Source organism: Squalius cephalus (assembly GCF_949319135.1).
Source record: "Squalius cephalus genome assembly, chromosome: 11".
Lineage (NCBI taxonomy): Eukaryota > Metazoa > Chordata > Actinopteri > Cypriniformes > Leuciscidae > Squalius > Squalius cephalus.
The window spans coordinates 14451562-14471919 of record NC_137132.1 but is presented as its reverse complement, the minus strand read 5'-3'; the positions used below and the strand labels follow the sequence as shown (position 1 = coordinate 14471919).

The following is a 20358-nucleotide window of genomic DNA, read 5'->3' as shown; positions in this document are numbered from 1 at the left end:
GAATCTGTTTATGTGTTAAAATAAATAATGCTTATAAAATTGTTAGGGAGGTAGGGGTTGCAGTTTGGGTTTGTTTTGGCTTCAACCTCAAATATTCTTCATAAGTATGAATAAGAATTAGCATTAGTGGTAGATAAATACTGCATGATTTATATTATTATATATTATAGAGCAGTAAATGTATGTGACTTCTCAAAAGATCGCATACAAAGGTGCCATATAGCTTTGCTTTCATGCAAACACTGAAATGTAATGTCCTGGTTCTTAATGTCAAATGCATGTTGCATGTCTGATTTAAACAAAATGCACAAGGACTGATATTATTGCTGATATTAGACATCAAATCCCCATAGTCAGGATAATAAAATACAGCAATAACATCAGGCTCAGCTAGACCCAGTTGAAAGTACATTGGCTGTTATTTGGAGCTTATAAATTATGAAAAGAAAACCCCCTAATCTTCTTCTGTTTGATGATATTTGATGACCTGCATACGATTTAGAGTCTCTCTTGTAGGTCTGTATTAATTTTTCAACTTGAGCCCACACATCTGCCTCCAGTCCCACAGATCGAACACCCTCCGAGGGGAGAAGGAAGGTGTCGCGGCCACTCGCATATTCATCTGCCAATCGGCGTCCCGGTGCGTGCAGTCAGAAGAAGGAAGCTGAAACTGTTTTTCTCAGCGGCGCTGGCACGCTGAAGATCCACGTCCCGCTGAGGAGTCGCAAATCACAGCTACGTCCCAGCAGGAGGACCAACTTCAGCTTGAACAAGGCCTTGTTTTGTTCAGGGCCTGTGAAATGCAATTAGAAACTCCCTCAGGGCCGTCAGGGGCAGCAACTGAATGAGACCTCCCCGCGGTCTTGGCAGGCCATGGACTTTGAAGTCTTGTGCTATCTCCCCCAGAGAGCCCATCCCCGGTTCAGAAAGGACACCGCATTAGCAACGGAAGAGTGCAGGGAGCTTTCATCTGCCTCCTCCCATGGGGGTGTTGACGTTTCTAATAAATTATGTGATATATCTGTTGTGATAATACCCCGTCTTGTGATTTATCATCTCGCCATGCCCTTTTCCCGCTGACATTTACAGCCCTCTGTCTGATGAGGAGCTCTGCGATTGGTTGATCTCTAAGAATTCCACAACACCGTGTGCATGACATTCACTTTTATTTGACGTGTTTATAATAAGCTGTGACGGGTACAAATGCAACCACTGCATTTAATCATATTATCCTTCTCTCACCCTACAAAGAAGCGTGGTGGCATACCAGCACAGCAGCTTTAATTGGAGTCGACGACGTCACCCAATGAGAGCGAAGTCTCATTTCGGTGCGAGGTGGAACCGTCTCATCAGCATTCTTGACCCGTCGCCTGTCCCCTCTGGTTATTCTGGGCCTGTAATTAAGAGGATGGCCATAATCACTAGACTGTCTATAGGTACGTGTTGAACAGAGAGGAGGAGAGTGTTGTAATTGTTCTTCCGCTGGGGTGCCGCTGTCAGGGCTGAGGAGGGAGGTGTGGGAGGCGGTGGGAGTGTCCGCGGAGGGAGGGATCACAGGAATGCACGGTTCGCTACTGTGGGGGCATTCTTGAGCTGGACACGCTCTGGAAAGGATCTCCTGGATGATCACAAACCTGTTTCGGGTGGATTTGCGTTTAATCTGTTGGTGGTGAAGGAACTCAAAGCCTAATGTTTACTCTGTTTGGAGGATTTTACTGGATACAGATTCAGTCTCTGGAAAGGATTGGTTCAGGATTCAACATCATACGTGCTCTGATAATCAAAGTGTAGAAACGAACACTTTGTCAGAGCTCCTAGATTTTGGAAGGACCTATCTTTTTCATTTATACATGCAACAAAGCAACTTTTTAACACACTAACTGTATTCTGAAAAGCATTGGATAGTTGAAAAACATTTTTGGCAGTATTTTGGATTACACTGAGAAGAACCAGAGAGATTATCGTCCTCCTTGTCTCGTCTTTTCATTGGCATTTTGGGTAAGTGCCTCTGGAAAATCTAATAAAATGTTAAGGTCTTGAGATTTGATGGATTTGGGTTGGTTGTGTTTCTTGCTGTGCATTTAGATATTACAGCAAAGATGAGAACTGCCTAGAGAGAAATGGATAGCTCAGTACAACAATTCTTAAATAAGAATCAAACTTGATTAAAATAATCATTTCTTTTGATTTCATTGCATCTATGTCTTTGTTTCCTGTTGTGAAGCATGGAAAAATTATTATGTGTAGTGACAGTGTGTTCCCTTGTAGGCATTTGGTCTTTTAAACAGTGAAGGAGCTTGTCATGTTTTGCAGTGGTGAAACAGTGTCCTCTTGTGGTTAAAATGTGTGTGTTGGCTTATGGATAATTTTTACTGAAACTTATTAATAATATTGCAGGTTGCTCTGACAAACAGAGACATTCCCTCCTCCAAATGAAGGTATGTAAATCTCTTCAAATTCCATTGATCACATTTTATAACGTGCACATTATTTATTTATGTTGTGTTTATTTGCCTCCCTGGATGAGAATTCATTAGCAACCATTATATCTAACACCTCTTGATAGCTTTGATAGATAGGCTCAATTATCTAATGATAGTGTCATCACATCAGTTCCTACTCCAATGAGACAGAATCCTCTGGGAACCTCTAGTGGGCATTTGTATAATTACGTTGACTTCTCAGTAATAATAGAATTGTGTTTAGCTCTTATTTATTGGCAATAAATCAGCTGACTTATAGATGAACTCCTGGTGCATTCAGTTAGATCACATGCTGTGATACATGGTGTTATAAATACAAACCTCAGCACAAAAAGATATAAACAATCTTTCTAGATATTAAACTTATATATTCTCATTTTATTGCTTTGGACATTTGACGGGTGCAGTTCATGGCTTTTTTCCCAGGCTAAGAAAGATTGGAAGGTTCACAACATCATGACTTTTCCGTTCTGTAATATGATGAATTGCGCAACAAAAGATATAAAAGACATGTTATACTTGCATTGGGCAGATGGCATGATGAGAAATCCCCTGGATTGAGTACAAGGATGTAAAACACAATACCCTTAGAGCCAATTAGCCTCTCGATAACTTCTTAGGAGGTGGGTATGTTCAAGCCAAGTACGTGCTGGTAATCTTCCACTTAATTGGATAGAGGATTGGACACTCCACAGCCAAACCGCCCAAAAACACTTTAGCCTTGCTGATTTATTTAACAAGACACTCAGTCCTTGCATTTATTTTTTATTGGCACACTTACACATTTCAGTCATGAAGCATTCATGAAAACCACAATCGGTTCTCTCTATATCACTCATCACCATTTACTTCATGAAGTTTTTGCTACTTAAGCGTGCTGAAATCAAATCAGAGGCACTTAAGAACTTAACCAGATTACTTTCATAGGGTCACCAGCAATAGATAATGGAATTTACGTCTTTAAGTAAGAGTGGGTGCTCTGGAGGCTCCTGTCTAGCACTTTTGTCAGCAGGGGCCAAGGTCTGGCCACCAACACTGGGCTGGGGTCTCACCGAACTGATGGGTCATGGCCTTGGGTCAGACTGCTGGTATGTACAGGTGGCAGCGCTCTATGTGTGCAAACTGTTTTTTGTGTTTTGTGAAAGATATTTTTAGACTTGTAATTTGCTGCAATTAGCACCATGATTGGCTTGCAAATGTAACAGAAAGGATGTGAGCACATAGTGTTTTGAGAAGCCTATTAAACCTTAAGCCATCTTAATGCAATTGAGTTAAAGGACGCTTGTCTCAATCATAGGAGGATTAGACAGCTTTCAGGGTCTGTTTTTTTTCTCAGTGTTCTGCCAGATGCTTCTCGGAATTCAGTTTTTAATTAGACATCACTTCAATGAGTGACACATATCATATTTCTAATCAGCTTCCTTTGCATTTGTGTATATTTAGATGCAACAGCACAGTTCTGATGACAATTATAGACAGACTGTTAACACAAAGTCTGGTGAAATATAGGTGATTCTTTAGTTAGGGTCAGTTTTTCGTGGAATAATGGAAACATTTATCACCTGAAGTTTGGTATAATGTATGACGGTATGAATTTTTTATTGTACATGAGAAATTTTGAGGTAATAAAGCATAACGGTAATGACATTTTTTTTTTGCATTGCATTGCATTGCATCTGTGGAAATGCTAAAACAACATTAGTTAAGTAACAGTTGATAAACTTAAAACAATAAAAAAGTAAATAAAATAACACGATTTTTAATAAAAATTTCTCAAATATTAATCGATTTGAAATTGGTCCTTAATATAAATCTTGAAATGAATGACATTTCTGATCTTCAAACTGCCCGGGGAAGTTCAAAAAAGAGAAATTCTGTCATATTTAACTTTTCAACGCTCAAAAATTACACTACTTAATACTTTTATTCGGCAAGGACACATTCAAACAGTAAAGACATTTATAATGTTGCAAAAGATTTAATTTTCAAATAAATGCTGCTCTTTTGAACATTCTATTCAAAGAACCTTTTCACAAACATAATTCGGCAGCATAACTGTTTTCAACATTGATTTTTAAGAAGAAATGTTTCTTGAGCAGCAAATCAGCATATTAGTATGATTTCTGAAAGATCATGTTGAAGACTGGTGTAACGACGCTGAAAATTCAGCTTTGCCATCACAGGAAAAATTGCATTTTTTAAATGTATTAAATATAATATTTTAATAATATTTTACAATATTACTGTTTTTACTGTATTTTTGATCCAAAAAATGCATCCTCGGTGAGCATAAGAGACTTTCAAAAACATTGCATAATCTTACCACGCCACGCCAAGCTTATATTCTAAATATTCTATATTTTTAAAAGCTTTTTCCACATTGAAGAATCTCCAGTGTAAGCACTGTACTATGTTTGACTCTGTTGTTATGGTTGTTTGTTGTTAATGCTAATATGAGAAGGCTTGCTGAGGAGCTGTGTAATCTGTCCGCCCGACACTCGGCTGTCAAAAGTTGACAGCTTCCCTCAACACTCACAACCGTAACATGTTTCTGCCAGGAATAACTCAAATGCTATTCACAGAGCTGTCTTTGCTTCAGTTTTGGCCGAGGTGCGGTGACTGGCCTGGATAGAGTTTTTTAAGTTCCTGCCATGCTTGTTAAGGATGTGTTAAGATTATATGCTATACAGGGCCCAGAATGCATTTCACAGGCATGATCACTGTAGCCACCTTCAAAGTAGGAGCGAAACTATTCAAGGCCATAGTATAATCTGTTCATCCCCTGTCCGTTGCAGACATAGATATACATGTTAGTACAACGGAGTCTGTGAGATAGGCAGTCAGAACAGAGTTGGCATTGTTCGCTGGGTAACCCGAGCCGGGCCTGGCCCGAGCGTCGGGGATAGTGTATAGCTGAAATCGCCGCTGCTGAGACATCAGCCAGACAGCTGACTGTTTGGAGCTTTCAACACAACTCAAATAAACACTTTGACTATCCAACTTTAGCGCTCGCTTTGCCCCCAGCTCTCACACACGTTACAGCCGTGACTGACCACTGCGATAAGACTCACAACGGGCCCTTTATCATCAGTGAAGCCGCTTTAAGAGTCTGTTTTAAAGCTGAGGATCTGAGTCTCTAGCGTCCTCCACGCCGCTGATTGTTTCACTGGCGCTCCAGGGGCTCGGTTTCTCGGAAGCGGGAGGTACAACACATCCCACAGGCTTCAGGAGACATTGTGTGCACGGCCGGCCTACATCCCCATCACTAATCCCCGACTGAACGAAACCTGAGCGCTGAATAATGAAACCGCTCTATACCGGGCATTGCTGCCTATTGTACTGACTGTGGGAGAATGCAGTCGTTTTGCTCACAGCAATTTATACGTCCTTAGCTTGTGTCCTGAACTGGCCTTTCACATCATCCTTTGTGAAGGGATTACTTGATGATAACAAGCCATGACTTGCTCAAATACGGCTTGATTCTTATGCTGTATATATGACTGATGAAATGAGGTTTAAGAGGAGGAATTGCACTTTTTGAATTAAGTTATTTGGGTTTAAAGCTTTAAAACTGAGAGAAATGCACAGAGGGGGTGTTCCATCTAAGTATAAACACTGTCTCTGAATTAAACTATAAATGCAAAAGAAACATTTTCTGACAAAGTAAATCTCTCTCTATATTAAAATTATAGACTTCCACTTTGTCAAAAAATACATAATTGTATTTTAATTGTAAAATAATATCATTTTTAATGTAGCTAGCACAACTCAGACAAATGTGAAGATTTTTATGGAAAAATTTTGAACACAAAATGGTCTTTTGATTGTAATCTAGTATCTTACCAAATTGGAGAGCAGTTTGAGATTGAGATCTCTTCTGAAACTCATGAGGCACGTGTGAGATTACTGAGATCCTTTCTTAGGAGAAAATTGTGAATTTAGAGATTAAAAAGGACCGAAAACACAGAATTGTGTTTAAGAAACTATAAATTGGCATTATGGTGAACTGCAGTCAAGTAGTGTTCATTTCGTATACCTTCTTTGGTAAATAAAAATATTGTAACAAAAAACTGTGTGTAGAATCCCACTTTCATAGCCACTATCTGCACATATTACTGTTTTGATCCATATAAATCACAGTAAGCGTAAAAATCCTGTGCATACCACCCAGTTGGCTTACTGCTTTGATGTGTTAACTGGAAAAAAGAGAGAGAGAGAGTGAGAGAGAGAGCAGCGCCATAAAGGAAGTGTTCGCTTAGTCTGTGTGATACCCAACACCACAGACTGTGATCCTGCAGACAGACTGGCAAGTTGAGAATACAGAGAGATACTGTTCCCCTGTGTCTTATTCAAGAGCTGTTGAACGCCTGCTGAACGCTGCACCAGAGAGAGCTCTCTAAACCTGCCAGATTACAGCCTGGACTGCCTGGATCGCCAATTTTCTAGTAAATCCATGCACGACTCAGACTTAGGGTGCAGAAACATTGAGGTAGGAGCTTTTTTTTAGCTGTTTTCAGTTGACGACTAATCCTGAACATATCAGAAGTGAGTATTTGTGTTAGCTCATTTCCACACAGGTGAAATCCAGCCGTGTAGTGTTCTTCTCTGAGATAGCCGTTACTCTCACAAATGTGGCTAAGTGTCAGAGAGAGGTGCAGCCGAACAGATGCACCTTAGCTAAGTGGGCTTCATTCACAGTGAGCTAAAAACCATGTGGGAACCTGTCAGCACCCAAGAGCAACTGTTTCTCAGTTTGAGTCATTTGCCAACTGTGCCCTAGCAATAACACACGTGGCCCTCGATGCCAGCGGATGATTAATGAGACGTCTCCGCCATCTGCGAGCGCAAAACCGCAGAGGACCGGCTACAGTAAACAGGTTTATGATTTGAAGATTAAGTGTAGTTTTTAGGAGGGCTTACCTGCGCTCCGCCTGAGCTGCGCTCGTCTACTTTTGTATGCACACAAAGCTCCCTCCAATTGCTTCTTCACGAGATTAAGAGCTTTCCCCTGGCACCCTGTCAAGGACAAAATTTAAAGAACACGAGTGTTTAACCTCCAGCTAATCTTGTCTTTGTGAGAATGAAGGGATTAGACCATTGGTTTCTGCATGCCTGGAAGGGTTAGGCCAGTAATGGGCTTGATGAATGACAAAAATGGCTTGGGGAAGGGAGCTGCCAACTGACACAGGAAGACAAATTCGCTGGTGGCCTGACAGCTCCAAAAAGAGGCTTAGCTTAATTCCTGACCTGCATCAAAATAGAGCATTACCGTGCCATGACACTAATTGAAAACAAGCAGTTTAATCGAAACGAGTCTTATACACACAAGCCAAATATTTTCATTTATTTTTACCGCGCGTTATTGCTTCGTTTGATGGAAGGGTACATCATCACACGCTGTTCTTTCATTTAACTGGATGCAAATTAGATTAAAACACCAGCCCCATTATGATCCAAGGGTCTATTAAGGACTCTCTGTGCTTGCTTATTATTTAGCTTTACTTGATTAGTCTGTAGCCAGTCCAGCTATTGAGCTGTGCCATGTGGCTTGTACCACTCATTACGGACTAGATGGAGACTGTCTGTTCTCCTCTCTGGAGACTTATTGTCTCCTCCAGCATTTCTCCCGTTCATCTCATTAAGGACTGACATGCTGGTCTGGCACTTTACGCTCTTAAAAATAAAGGTTCCTTATTGGCATTGATGGTTCCATGAAGAACCTTTAACATCCATGGAACCTTTCCATTGTACAAAAGGTTATTTATAGTTAAAAACGGTTCTTTAGATTCTTAAAAGTTATTTTTAAAAGGGATAGTTCACCAAAAAATTATAATTCTGTTATTAATTACTCACCCTCATGCTGTTCCAAACCCGTAAGACTTTCGTTCATCTTCGGAACACAAATGAAGATATTTTTGATGAAATCTGAGAGTTTTCTGTCCCTGCATTGACAGCTACGCAACTACCACTTTGACGCCTCAGAAAGTTTACAAAAAGATTGTAAAGATTGTGGTTTAGTCAAAATATTCTGAAGAGACACGATCACTTTATACTGTATGATGAACAAACCTCATTGGTTCTTGCTGAAGCTCAAACGTGCTGCGTAACGCGAGAATGAACCTCATTGGTTCTCGCACGTCAAGCAAACATGCTTGAGCTTCTGTTTACCACAACTGATGTGTGAACTGATGAATGTTCATACGTGAATATAAGCATAAATTCAGTCTGTTCATCATATAACGCGATCATGTCTCTTCAGAATATTTGGACTAAACCGCTCAATTCATATGGATTAGTTTTACGATCTCTATATGAACTTTTTGAAGCGTCAAAGTGGTAGTTGTGTAGCTGTCAATGGAGGAACAGAAAGCTCTCAGATTTAATCAAAAAAGATCTTCATTCGGGTTTGGAACGACATGAGGGCGAGTAATTAATGACAGAATTTTCATTTTTGGGTGAACTGTCCCTTTAAGAACTTTTAACCGCAAGGTTCTTTGGGGAAGCCAATATGGTTCTTTTATTGCATGACTGCGAAAACTCCCTTCTTTATTTTTAAGAGCATATGAAATATTGCATTCTGGAAGCACCTTTAAACACCTTATATTTTCAGTCGTCAAACAGTTTATATTTAGTTTGTTTCTCCACACACATTTACTGTTCCCAACGTTTGAATGACCCCTGCGGCTGTGTCACCCTATTCAATGCAAACAGCTCATCACAAGGGATTTGGAGCTCAGCTCAGGCGAATAAGTTGCTCCTTGTGTTTCCCTCCTCTGTGTACCCCTGGTGTTCGCGAAAGGAGGTCTACCCCTTGGAGAAGCTAACAATCCATTATGGGGTTCTCAAAAGACCTTTCACTATAGATACAGCAGCACTGGAGAAAAGGCCCAAATTGACAGCTCGACACAAAAGAGATTTACTGCTTTGCTTTATGTGCATGAGTGCTGTTCAAAAGGAGGTAATTGCAGGTTGTATAGATGGGCGAATCCCTAAGGGATTTCACCCCTTCATCACATTTGCATTCACTATTAGCGACCCCCACCCCCGGGAGGGACCAGTAAATGTCACTGTGAAACCAAAGTCACCAGTGCTATAACAGCATGTGAAAAGACTAATGCTGTAAAGATAGAGATATCCTTCTCTCCTTATTTATTTATTTTACAAGCTCTGCTTGCCTCATTGTACATTGTTATCTTTGCATTGACACAATTACTGCACTGTGCCATCGTTTATACACTCCTGTTCAAAAGTTTGGGGGCAGTAAGTTTCATTCCCAAGGCTGCATTGATTTGATCAAAAAATATAGTAAAATCAGTAATATTGTGAAATAATAGTACAATTAAAAATAACTGTTCTGAATATATTTTAAAATGTAATTTATTCCTGTGCAAAGCTGAATTTTCAGCATCATTATCCCAGTCTTCAGTGTCACATGATCCTTCAGAAATCATTCTAATATGATGATTTGGTGCTCAAAAACATTTATTTTTAATATTAATAAGTAATAGGGCACAAGAGTCAGGTTCCAGAAATTAAAATCACATTAATTTTCTCCATAGTAATTTTTTTTAACAATAACTTTAAAGACAGACCTACCATCGCCAATGTTGTATAGTATGTGCTTTAGTTTAACCCATCAGTTCATTTTTTTTAAATATAACAAAAGATAAAACAGGTAAAAACTTGTCATGACTTACACTGAAGGAGGTACACAAGTCATGTTTTGGGACCAGAATATCACAGTGTGTTTGTGGGGGGCCCTTTTGACTTGGCTCTGAAAACTATAGTGTTTTTCTGGGAAAAGCGATGTAAAAATCTAGTTTTTCTTGTGTTTCTTGATTATTATTTATTGATGTTTTTGATGGATTCTCTTATTATTTTGCTCTTCTTGGCTGGCCCGGTATCCATTGTGTTGACCCGATATTTTATGACCCGCAGGTCTTGCTGATGTTGCTAATACCACAAATGCGTGATCAGAAAACAGCAGGCAGGATGCCACAAGGAGATATTTAAGAACCCCTAGAAAGACTGAAGGAAAACATCTTTCACCTTCCAAAGCAGTTCATACAAACTCTTGTGCACTTTGGGTGCATCAGCACAAGTTGAAGAGGAGCGTTGTAATCATCCCGTTTTCCAAACACCTCAACATGTTTGCCCCAACGACAGCCCTGCCTCCTCCTCCTCCCCTCTTAACAGGAAGCCCTCTGCCAGTGCCCAGTGCACCATCCGCAGGTCCCTACACAGGTACAGCTGCACCAGACAGACCGCACCATCAAAATGTAACTTAAATCTTTCTTGCATATTCACTGTTTCTCTCGCGCACCTTCTAGATCACGACCTACTGCGGCAGGAGTTAAACTCTCGGTTCCTGGCCTCCCAGACTGTCGATCGAGGAGGAGCACTAGCCTCCCAGGCCTACCTGCGCACGGAGTTCCACCAGCACCAGCACACACACCAACACACACATCAGCACACCTTCACTCCGTTCCCCAACTCCATCATGCCCAGCCCATCAGCACCACTGGTGCGTACCCCTGCCAGACAAGTGAGGAGAAATACTGATACATCACTTACATTCATAATCAATTATTTGAGCTGAAATTCTACGAAATGCAATGTATAAAATTCATAAGTGACGGTAAATATCTTTTTTCCCTCTTTTCTTGCAGTTTGACAAATACCCCGCTAAAGTGGACACCTTTCATAGACACAATGTAAGTTGTTTAAAAGCCATAAAAAGAAATGCTTTTATGTCCTGAATCAGCATGAACAGACTTTTGATTCCTGACATTAATGACATTTTTCTGTGGTTTCCCTACAGTTGGTCCCGTCGTATCCGTCAGTAATGACTGGAATACCTCCTATGGTTCCACCTGCTGGACCATTCAGCTCTCTCCAGGGAGCTTTTCAGCCCAAGGTTTGCCTGCCACTCTCAGCTGTCTGTTTTGTTTGAAACACAGCATTCTTAAAAGGCCTTGACACTGAAAGAAGCCTGTGAATAACTTGATATTTCTTAAGTTGAGATGACCTCCCACAAAGGAAGAAATAAAAAAAAACAAGAGAAGAAAAGTCTTATGGTTTTCTATGGCTTTCAGATGAGATTCAGCCCCACATCTGCAAAGCCTGGTTTCAAAGGCTAGAAATAAAAATATATGTAAAAATTCCAGTCTAGCCACACTTAGATACTTAAATTACTTTCATAAGAGATAAAGTGTGCTGAGGAAAAACAGGGAATCCCATGGATTCATCATCATGTTTATAATTTAATTAAAAATGGACACAGTATTCACAAAGTATTTGTATCTGCAGGCTTCCAACCCTCTAGACGTGGTCTCAAGACCAGGATCAGTGCCACACCAACTTTTACAAAGGGACTCCAGAGTAGGTTTCAATTTATCATCCTTTTTTTACATGATGAAAATCATATATAAATGTCCAATTTATCATGATGAAATATAAGAATAATAATGTATTGTATTATTACATATTTTCCAGCTTCTAGACCCCATGTGTCCTAAACCAAAGGTAAGGTTTGCATGTGATTGTTGAGCTCTTTGTATTACCTTGTAAACCAGGAACAAAATGCTTTACCCATTATTCACATTGTTTTTTATTTACTTCAGAAATCTGGGAAGTGGTGTGCAATGCATGTCCACATTGCATGGCAGGTTTACCATCATCAACAAAAAATTAAGGTTCAAATCAAATAATTGTTCATTTTCAAGATATGCAATATATCTAGTTTTAAACTCATATTTAATCTATAACCATTTTTCCATTCCTGTGTGTTACAGAAGCAGATGCAGATTGAGCCACATAAATTAGACTTTGGGTTTAAGCCTGATTTTTTTAATCGATCGTCTGGCTCGAGCTTCATGGGATTGCAGCCACGTGATTTACCCCGCCCCTCCACCATCCTCTCTAATGCAGGTAGGAACATATCCACACAAGTGACTGTCATTTTGCCAAGTAGGATGTTCTTGGATCACCATCTTGTTGATTCTGGAACAACATCCCTATCAACTAATTAGATTATAGGCACTAGGTACAATATTACAGTCCAGTTACTTCCCACTGATTTTAAAGGTTAAGGTTAGGTTAGGCAGGGTGTCCAATCCTGCTCCTGGAAGGCCACTGTCCTCCAGAGTTCAGATCTAACCCTATTAAACCTGAACCACCTAAAGTCTTCATGATTACTAGAAGTATTACTTCCAGGTATTTTGGAAGTAAAAAGATAATCCAGAAACATGTCTTAGCAAAACCACTGGAACCGTATTAGATCAAATGGACAAAGCTACATCAATGAATGCCCATGATCTCAGTGAGCAGTGTCCTGTAATAATAGAAAACATTAATGTTATAAAAGTTATAAGACTGTGTCTGACAGAAACAGAACTGTGCTCATCCAGTATCATCTACATCTGTCTTGTTAGGTCCCAAACAACCTTCCGTTTCACCCTATGGATCCTTACCACACACCCCAAACAATCTCCACAGTCTAGTCCCCCATCATGGTAAGATTAAATTTACTTCCTAGAGAATTGAATTCATAATAGATCAACATTACTGCTCAAAATCTAAACCCACGTATCTCTTGTGTAGAGTCTCTTAATAAGCCACTCACCTTTGGAGGCCTAAATACATTGAGTTCATCTGCCTTTGGAGGGCTTGGAAACCCATCAATAAGTAAGGACATTCATTTATCCTTACAATAAAGGATCTGTAACTGCTGCAGGTGAAAAATCAGTCTTTCCCTGATTGACAATAATTACTCTCTGACATTCATAGCACCAAATGCAACGCATGGTACTAAAGATGGTAAAACGGTGCCAACTTCAAGTGGACCACTGGAGCCCTGGAACAGACTGCACCAGACACCTTCATCCTTCCCTACGCCCCCTCTATGTCAAAGGCCATCTGAACCTGAAAGAGCTCCCTCCGTACCAGACAGAACAGCGATTAAAAAAGACTCCATAATCAACAAAGATGATCAGGAAAGGTACGTACCAGCTAATTTGCCAGTATGCCAAGAGCAAGAAGGTACCTGCAGAACACTATCTGCTAGCATTCCAATTGACCTCAATGATAGATGCTGTTATCGCAAACTTCCTCAAAAGTTGGTAAACAGGTTGCGGCCATATTTGCTTCATGGGCACTTGGATCTGGAAAGATTTCAGAAATTGGGTACATCTGAGAAGTTCTGCACTAGCCAAACAGTCACTGGGAATGCTAACGAATTGTTTGATCTCCTTAATGTTTTTCAACCCCCAGACAGCAACATCGTGTTCGCCCAGATCCGGGCCACATCTGGTACCAGCACTATGTTGGTGTCTGGGCCATTTAACGCTGTAGCAGACACTAACTGCCTAAACCAGGGGTGTCCAATCCTGCACCTGAAGGGTCACTGTCTAGTTTCAAGACCAGTAAAACAGACTTGAACTGTCTTGTCAAGGTCTTTATGATTACAAGAAATTTCCAGACAGGCATGTTGGAACTAAACTCTGCAGGACATTGGCCCTCCAGGAGCAGGATTGGAAACCCCTGGTTCAAGAGTTCTTGCTCAAAACTCAAATCTTTTATTTCAATCATTGCAGGGAGCCAAAAGAGAAATCAAATGGAAGGCATTTGTCCCCCATCAGAAACAGCGCACTTGACAACAAACCATCAACAGAGTCCTTCATAGGTTCCTCTCCAGATGATTCCAAGGAAGAGGAGCGAGTGAGAGAGAAAACACAAGCCCAGGAGCTCCCACAACAGACCCCAGAAACTGAGGAGCAGAAACACAAAGAGATCCAAAGTGACAAAAGAGAAGAGGATGTCAAGAGTGAGCAGCGGCCCGCTGAGGACAAGCAAGCGGTAAAGGAGAGTTCATCACCCAAACAACAGAGAGAGGATCTCAAGCGGTCAAATAGTGATAGCCAACCCTGGGAGCCAGCTGAGAAGAAAATTAGAGTTGAGTATGAACCCCCCTATTCCAAGAATAGCAAGGTGAGGGTCAAGGAGGAGAGGAGAGACGACCAGGACCACGGGGCTACAACTCACCAGAAGGTCTTGGAAAAACCATGGCAGGGTCCCAGAGCCCTTCCTTTAAACCTTTCACCTCTTTCTACTCATCATTTGCCAATAGGAATCCCAGCTGGCCACCCTGGTCTCGACAGGGCTAGGCTGATCTCACCTTTTCTTGGAATGAGTCCATTACCTGGAGCCGAAAGGCTTCCTTACTCGCCTCAACATTGGGAGTCTATGCGTAATGTTTATCGGGGGTTAGACCTTCCTCGTAGAGACTCTTTGGGCAAGGACCTCTTAATGAGAAATGACCACCTGCAACGCACCATGATGGGGCACCCTGCTTACCCACGAGATCCGTTTCTGCAGTCCATGGCCTTGGAGCAAAGGAGTCAGCTGGAGGAGCGTCATCGCCTGACCCTCCAGAGAGAGGAGAGCGAGCGGGGTCGCCTACTGGCCATGCACCATGCTGCACTGGACCCTCACTTGCCGCATCCAGGACTCCTCACGGCAGCTTACCCCAGCGCAGGGCTCTCACATTACAACTCGCTCAGTAGGACTCTACCTGCTGCCTATGTACACACCCAACCACACCCACTTTTCCCAATGCTGCTGGCAAGATCAGGGTCTCCTAGACGGATGACCCCTCTTATGGATAGACCTGTTTTGCATCCACACAGAGACACTGATACTCGGTAAGCTGGACTGCATCAGGAACTGATGGACTCGTGTATATCAAGCACTTCATGTGAAACAAAGTGTAGTCATGAAATGTACAGTGGTGGAAAGTTATGAAATGATTTTTTTGTCAAAGAAAATATTAAAATGATTTTTCTGAGAAAAGTGGTTTTACTTGTTCTTCTTTTAGAACGTTGTTTTTAAAAAATACACAACTATTTACAACTATAGCCAGGCAACAATGGAACAATAATACAGCACAATATGCAAAATATTCAACAAGTATCAAGACAAAATAAATGAGATGTTAGCTATTTATGCTCAAAAACTCACTCTATTGTTCCTGGAAATTTATTTAAAAAAATAAAATAAAAGCAAACATCTTTTAAAACAGAGATAAAAAAAAAAGGGTCAATTTTATGTAAAACTTTTTTTTGTAAAAAAAGAAAGAAAAACAGCACGTTTCCAGACCAGAATTTTCTTTTTTACAAATAGAATTACACACCTGAGGTACTTTAAAAAACCTTAAATAAAACACTAGCAAATTTTTAAACAACAGATAATGCTAAACATCATCCTCTGACCTGTACAAATTAGTTTATAAAAACATTGATCTAATGGAGGTCAAACAGATTGTGTATTCTTACACAGGTTATCTCTGATGAAACTGCATTTGATAAGTATGAGACTACACCACATCCATTCCTAGACCTCTAGCCACTGCAGCCAGAGCTCTGACAGCCCCTGACGGCTCACCAGGCTGGGACACTTCCTCTGGCTCCCCAATCACCTCAGTCACAGTGTTCAACACACAATACACAGATGTTTCATCGCCTTTCAATGCACTGCTGTCAGCCCCCTCCAAGAGCTCTGAGGTGGAAGAAGATGAAGAAGGAGAAGAGGGCGACGAAGAGTTTTGGGGAGTGCTGTTGCCGCTGTCGGGATGCATCATGGGCTCCTTGGAGTGGCCGGTTGAACCGGAGACCTTGCGAGGGGTGCGCTTTTCAGCCATGTTCTTGATCAACTCTTCCGTAACCTCTACAGTCTCATAGCGCACCATATTTAGCCGCAGATACCCATCCTCATCCTTCTTGTACCTGTTCAAGAGGCAATTGTAAGTAACAATGGTGAAATGAAGCTTTGCGAAGCACCGAGGCTTTCCCATCAACTGTATCGCAAAATGGCTCATAACTCAAAGCTTTTAAACACGGTGCACACTAACGCCATCTTGTGGTCAAAAGGTGGAAAAGCTGCCTTTTCATCCCAGACCACCCAGCCATTTTTCAATTGTTTCATATAATAAATCAGTTTGCTATACAAAAATCATACAAGGAAATAAAAGTGTTAAGTCTATATAAATAATAGTATTTCAAGTGTTATTGTACTAACAAAATGTATGAATAAATGAGTCAGAATAAAACTTGTGAAAAAAATTGAAAAAATTTGATTTTATGAATCTGCTTCGATCAACACATGCAGCCTTATTCATATAAGCTTTTGCCTTAGTCCTAAACCTTTGAGTTCATAGGCAAGGCTCATGGTAGGCATATATGATAAAAATAAATTAATTTGATTGCAGAATGGTCAGTTGAAGTGCTTGTGAACTGGGGATTAATACAAATTGAACATGCACAACACTACGCATGTAAATATTTATTCTTATCAAACAAGCAAATGACTTGCGAAACATGCGTGAGGGGTTCGCGCTATTTTTGAAACACAATACGAAGCAGTCACGTGGTTGTGTGTAAAAACGAATCTTCGGACGTCACAGATCACGTGGTTATGGCAAAACAAATCAAGCTCCGGTACAGTGCTTTAATGTGAGATGCTTTTTTATACAAGCTTCAAAGCCTCGGTGCCAAACGTCACATCACTAATTGTAAGCTTAGAATTAATTACAAAGATATTATGTAGTGCTTTTAACATACCTAAAACGCGAGTGTCCAGATGGCCATTTGAGTTGATGCTTCTTTCGAAGGTGGAGGGTGAGAGTGTAACACCAAGAGAAGGTCTTGTCGCAAAGGTGACACTTGTACCTCGGGACCATGTTGTCCTGCTGAAGACGGTTATCACACATATTATTTTATGTCATCACTTTCATAATTTACTCACCCTCAAGTTGTTTCAAACCTGCATGAATTTCTTTCTTCTGCTGAACACAAAAGAAGATATTTTGATGAATGTTGGTAACCAAACAGTTGATGGAGCCTATTGACTGGGGTAAAAAATATATGGAAGTCAATGGGGCCCATCAACTGTTTCATACAGGTTTGGAACAACAATTTTTGGGTGAACTGTCCCTTTAAATATGACGCATGGTTGAGGTTATAGCACCCTCTGCTGGCTGACCTCATGCACTCGTTTATAGTGCTGGTTCATGGTGTGGGCCATGCGTGAGGAGTATCCACAGCCCTCTACTGTGCAGTGGTACGCTGCCCCCTCATTGTGTGTCTCCATGTGTCTCCGCAGATCATGCTGATTCTTGAAGCTAAAAGTAAAGAGACAAACCATTAAATATTAGCAATATATTCTTCAGTCCTACTTCAGTGTATGTGGACAGTGTGCAAACTCCCGGCAGCCACCTGCTCTCGCAGAAGTCACATGGGAAGGGCCTCTCATCGCAGTGACGAAACTTGATATGGATCTTCAAGGTGGAGAGGGATGTGCATGTCATGTCACAGAGAGGACATTTTATATGATTCACTGAAGAAGAAAAAAAAAAAAGAACAGTTGATCTAAAATGTTCTTAAATAGGTTTAAAAAACACAAAAATTCATTTGACACCGACACTCTGAATCAAGTTGGTATCAGAATTCGACACTGGACTTCAATCAACTTTGAATCAACATTATGTCTTGTAATGACACTATTGTCTTGTTTAATAATTTAAGAACAATAATAATAAATAATTTTGCAACATTAATGCTGTTATTTTCATATTACTGTGAAGTTGCTTTAAAACTATGTCTATTGTATAAAGTGGCATATCAATAAATCTGACGACATGTAAATCATCCACAAAGAGCAATATTCTATATTGTTTTCCAGAAGGTGTCAATCTTTTGTAAACCATCTTACATTTTTAGGGATGAACGAATAATCATAAGCTGGAAATGATTTTCATGCTATGGATGATATTAAAATTCCATTCTATTTTGTCTAAATAAATTAAAAATAGAACATTAAAACAAAAAATCTATCATTTTAAATGCTACAAGTGAATTCAGGCTTTACAACATAATGGACACTTGGCTAGTATGAGAATGGGATATTCATCCTGAAATTTAACAGTGTTATTTATTAAATTATTAGTGTTTTTAAAGATTAAGAGACTGTTACACGACAGCAACGGTAATCTAAATGTAAAAATAGTGGAAATGAGAATGCACAATTTCATATCGAATCAATTTGAATCTCTAATATCAGCAGTAATTGATAACGATATATTGTGCAAACTACATGAACTCACCATGCTGACGAACATGGTCTCTCAGCAGCCTCTCGTTGGCAAATGCTTTGTCACAATGTCCACATGTGAGAGAATCTGCAATAAAATGTATTTATGGAAAAACTTCAGCCAGCAGAGCAGTATTATAAGAAAGGAGCTAAGACTTTTAATGGCCAATCTTAAATAACAGAGTTTTTATATTGTCAGCGACTGAAGAGGAACGATGTGAAATAAACAGACCTTCCGGTTCTGCTTGCCTCTGAATATGGTCAAAGAACTTGGTATTGCTGGAAAACATACAGCCGCAGGTGGGACAAGCGACCAGCCGCTCCTGCGTATGACTGCGCAGATGTTCCCGCAGACGGTACTTGATTTTAAAGAACGCATCGCAGCCTAGAGAAAGAGCAAACATGTTTCACACAGACAAATGGATTATAAACACTGGTGAAAATGTTCCTGGTTTGCAGAAAGCGCTTACCTGACCAGCTGCAGAAGAGGGCCTGCTGCCGATCAGGAAGCGGCTGAAGCTCAGTGCAGTGTGCATGCATGTCAACATGACGGTAGAACCATTCCGGATTATTAAATGAACTCTGGCGACACAAAAATAATGACATAAGCTCATTATATAATGTCTATATTTAAGTGAAACAGAAGTGACACTAATACTAACATCACAGTGCTGCCACTGACACACAAATCCCTCAGAGACATCCGGGACTAGGCTGCTGCTGTGGAGATCTTGAGTGCAACTAGCCAGTTCGGGGTGGGATTCAAGAAGCTGAGTCCCGATGCATTTCAGTTTGCTGTGGAAGATGTGGAAATGGGCATGAGCGATGAGCTCACTCTGGCTTCCCATCGCCAGGAACTCACAGCCCCTCCATAGGCACGGATAATCCTCTATAAACGAGACAATATCAAATCTTATTATGTGCTATAAATGCAATTTACATACAAATCAAATGTTGTCAAAAGCACTTCATTGTAGATCTGCCTGATTTATGCATGTATAACAATCTCCTACCCAGTTCCTCCATGGCATCTCCTTCCCCAAGATGCTCCTTCAAATGTAGAGACATATGATCACTCAACTCCTCCATGCTTTGACTCTTGAAAGTGCATGATGCCCACTCGCATGCCACCACGATTTTAGAGACGTTTCTTCTTTTCGCCATTTTTACCTTGAAGATAGCATAAAACTACATTAATAAAAGACTTCTGAATGCTAAATACATTAAATTTGGGAATGACAACAACATTAACGTGCCTTTAAAACTGTTAAGACTTCTTTGAGCAAAGCTCATGACAAGTAAACAAACGTTCAACAACTCGTAATGTAAACAAGGTTAAGTGCTTGTGGTTTACTGCAGCATACACAATAATATACATCTTATTACAACACCATGATACTGTCAAAGAGGTTATGAATGAATAAATTCGCTTACTCTTATGGTAATGAGTCACTGGCTGGTTTGAAGATCAGGTGCTAGTTCAGTTTCATTAACTGGTCGTGGCTCAGAAGCGCGCGCACACATCCAGGCATTAATGTAGAGGGAAATTTACGTAGTCTTAAAATATATTGAGCACATGGACTCTGTACTGTAAAAACATGTCATTGTCTAGGAAATTAAATTACATAAAACTTCATGTCCGACGAGCAGATGAGGGGACGGACGGGAACGCGGGTAAATTGTTTGTTTGAGAGGATGGCGAAGGTCATGACGTGTGTTTCCGTGTAAAAGG

General features: G+C 40.5%; 2 protein-coding genes across 4 annotated transcripts; one reads left to right on the top strand and one right to left on the bottom strand.

Annotated features, from left to right (window-relative positions):
* Positions 1-1584: 1584 nt before the first annotated feature.
* Positions 1585-15517, top strand: auts2b (activator of transcription and developmental regulator AUTS2 b). Of its 2 annotated transcripts, none has more exons than XM_079885084.1 (14): positions 1585-1998; positions 2398-2438; positions 10422-10727; positions 10814-11007; positions 11153-11197; positions 11305-11400; positions 11793-11864; positions 11979-12008; positions 12107-12178; positions 12278-12413; positions 12917-12997; positions 13086-13169; positions 13272-13482; positions 14078-15517. In XM_079885084.1, the coding sequence occupies exons 3-14, from the start codon at positions 10631-10633 to the stop codon at positions 15186-15188; spliced, it is 2229 nt and encodes a 742-aa protein (XP_079741210.1). In that variant the 5' UTR covers positions 1585-1998; positions 2398-2438; positions 10422-10630; the 3' UTR covers positions 15189-15517. The 2 variants fall into 2 exon arrangements, with proteins under 2 accessions (XP_079741210.1, XP_079741209.1); XM_079885083.1 differs by having other exon boundaries at positions 10814-11028.
* Positions 15297-20352, bottom strand: LOC307166623 (histone H4 transcription factor). Of its 2 annotated transcripts, none has more exons than XM_079885085.1 (10): positions 20061-20352; positions 19640-19796; positions 19289-19515; positions 19097-19208; positions 18859-19011; positions 18640-18714; positions 17753-17873; positions 17520-17658; positions 17099-17226; positions 15297-16264 (listed from the first exon to the last, which is right to left on the bottom strand). In XM_079885085.1, the coding sequence occupies exons 2-10, from the start codon at positions 19788-19790 to the stop codon at positions 15856-15858; spliced, it is 1515 nt and encodes a 504-aa protein (XP_079741211.1). In that variant the 5' UTR covers positions 19791-19796; positions 20061-20352; the 3' UTR covers positions 15297-15855. The 2 variants fall into 2 exon arrangements, with proteins under 2 accessions (XP_079741211.1, XP_079741212.1); XM_079885086.1 differs by having other exon boundaries at positions 15324-16264; positions 17099-17223; positions 20061-20340.
* Positions 20353-20358: the final 6 nt, after the last annotated feature.

What these genes read in the sequence shown, in the direction of transcription:
- auts2b (XM_079885083.1), top strand. Translation starts at nt 10,631, where the DNA reads ATGTTTGCCCCAACGACAGCCCTGCCTCCTCCTCCTCCCCTCTTAACA. An exon ending in CACCATCCTCTCTAATGCAG is followed by an intron (nt 12,414 to 12,916) that starts GTAGGAACATAT and finishes CTGTCTTGTTAG; the next exon opens with GTCCCAAACAACCTTCCGTT. An exon ending in GCTTGGAAACCCATCAATAA is followed by an intron (nt 13,170 to 13,271) that starts GTAAGGACATTC and finishes TGACATTCATAG; the next exon opens with CACCAAATGCAACGCATGGT.
- LOC307166623 (XM_079885085.1), bottom strand. Translation starts at nt 19,790, where the DNA reads ATGGCGAAAAGAAGAAACGTCTCTAAAATCGTGGTGGCATGCGAGTGG. An exon ending in CCTCTTCTGCAGCTGGTCAG is followed by an intron (nt 19,012 to 19,096) that starts GTAAGCGCTTTC and finishes CTCTTTCTCTAG; the next exon opens with GCTGCGATGCGTTCTTTAAA. An exon ending in GAGGCAAGCAGAACCGGAAG is followed by an intron (nt 18,715 to 18,858) that starts GTCTGTTTATTT and finishes ATTTTATTGCAG; the next exon opens with ATTCTCTCACATGTGGACAT.